General features: G+C 28.9%; 1 protein-coding gene across 1 annotated transcript; it reads left to right on the forward strand.

Annotated features, from left to right (window-relative positions):
• Positions 1 to 1,015: 1,015 nt before the first annotated feature.
• LOC119668721 lies at positions 1,016 to 1,922 on the forward strand. Its single transcript, XM_038078327.1, has 2 exons — positions 1,016 to 1,189; positions 1,368 to 1,922. Exon 2 carries the CDS (start codon positions 1,373 to 1,375, stop codon positions 1,790 to 1,792), a length of 420 nt encoding a protein of 139 aa, XP_037934255.1. The 5' UTR covers positions 1,016 to 1,189; positions 1,368 to 1,372; the 3' UTR covers positions 1,793 to 1,922.
• The last annotated feature ends 377 nt before the right edge of the window (positions 1,923 to 2,299 follow it).

Consider the following 2,299-nt stretch of genomic DNA (forward strand, 5'->3'; position numbering starts at 1 on the left):
CCGTCATCATCTAAAAGACAAATAATTGATATGATTTTTTTTTAGCCTAGTTAAAGCCTAGTGTGGGGTAAGGATAAGCCCCTCAGCCATTATAGAGTATAAGTGCGTAATAGTACTAACTCAAGAAAAAGAAGAATCAAGAATCAAGACAAATAAAGTGTGATTTCATTTCTTATATGTATTTATGAAAAATATAAATATTTACTAACACTACTACAAAAATGTTAGATTACTCTCAAAATATTCGAATCGGCAACAAAATTTAATAGATCGAGAGTACACAACTCCGACTTCAAAAAAAATCAAAAAAAACATAGCTTTGTTTCAACATTGTAAACAACTTAAGCCAGATTTTTAAATATAATAACACTTGACATAGGAAAATCATGAGCTAAGCATTTTACTTCTAAAAGTTTATACGAGGGTGGTTTATAAGTCAGTGACCTGTTGAGTTTCCCGCGCAGTTACTCCTGCCGTCAGCTGTAATCTACCAGTGGGTAAAGTTTTAATTTTGAGCAAGCTACGTTGTTCAGTTGGTGTTTGACATATCAAACCACCCTCGTAATACATTTTAATATATATAAAATGGTACTTTACTATTCTTACAAATTTAATAATACATATTTTCTTTATCTAATAGTAATAGGAGTAATAATAGTAATAGGAAATAACCCAAATTCCAATAGGTAAGGGTAATATTCTAAGTATTCTACTTAGAAGTATTCTACTTAGAATATTACTCTTACCTATTGGAATTTGGATTATTTTCGTGCAGGAACATTTTCTCATTTTAGCCTGATTCAAAATAATTGCTTTGAGTAATATGATTAATAATATTAATTAATAATATGATTAAAAGTAATGTGCTTAAAATTTTTTTAATTTTTATAAGAAAATTATATATTTCAACAATATATTTAAATTTGATCAAAATTGACACAGAACTTTTAATATTTAACCCCATTTAACAACCCTGTTTCCTTTCCAATAGCTCAAGCTAACAATAATTGTCAGCTTTGACAATAATTGTCAGCTTGACGCACATTGCTTTGTCTCAGTCGACAAAGTTGTGCAAAGCAAGAAATAGGTGAAGACAGGTCGCTCCTTGTTTTATTTCAAAAGGAATTTAAATTTTAAAATTTTAAAAAATAATAATTAGATTTGTTCTAATAACCAATAATTCAGAAAGGTAAGTTTATTTAATTCATTGTTCATTGCCAAAACAAAATCGCAAATTTGATTGTTTTTATTTGAGAAATAATTTATTGCGTGTGTTTGACTTCATGGGAAACAATATTTAATATAAAAATTGTTTTCCAAACTGATGTTTTCCAAATTGATTTTATTTATTTTTTTTTTGTTTTTAGCTAAAATGATAAATACAGACTCTGAAGACGCTACAAAAAAATGCCCCACAACAAACCAAGCTCTCTATGAGCTGCCTGACAACATTAATTACCAACTATCACCAATCACGAGCATGGCAGAGCGAAGGGCTTTAAAGTCAAAATTTGATCGTATTTATGAAAGATATAATAATTTATTGCAAGAAATCACATCTGCAAACTTACGTTTCAGACAACTATGTGATCAACTTGATTACACACCTAAAAATACTGGAGCTTATGAAAAACTCAAGAAAGATGTCGAAATTGAATATTGTAAGCTGACAAATGACAAGGCACTTCAAGATAAAATGACTTATTTTAAATTCTTACACAATGAATTAACGGAGATCAAAGAAGTGGTCATTAATTACGATAACAAAGTTTTGGCCAACTTGAAGTTGTAAACGACAGTAAACTAAACTCAACATTTTAAATTTAATAATTGCTATAAATTTAATTACTGTTATAATTATTTAATAATTACTTTAATTAACGTTAATTACTGATAATAGTTATATATTGTATTATAGAATAATTACTATATATACGATGAAGAAACAAGGAATAGATAAACACTCAAGACAAAACACATAATTAGAACTCGGTTTTTATTTTACGGTGAAACACTGCTTTCAATGTTTTCTATACAGATGAAATATGCACATTATTATTTAATTGAATCATTCGTCCACAAAGAGGGATCCTATTTGTGGTTTATAGTCTAACGGCACCAAGTGACGCCACAACGTTCATTATCCAATTTTTATATCGAAGATACAGATATCTTACTACGTTTCTATTAAGCAACACCGACTTAATATCTTTCTAGCCACAACATTTTCTGTGACTTCATCATCTTCGACACGCATTCTTCGACCTTACCATTACCGGTAGATATTTTACGCAAAGTT

The sequence above is a fragment of the Teleopsis dalmanni genome, chromosome 1 (genome assembly GCF_002237135.1).
Source record: "Teleopsis dalmanni isolate 2A chromosome 1, ASM223713v2, whole genome shotgun sequence".
NCBI lineage: Eukaryota > Metazoa > Arthropoda > Insecta > Diptera > Diopsidae > Teleopsis > Teleopsis dalmanni.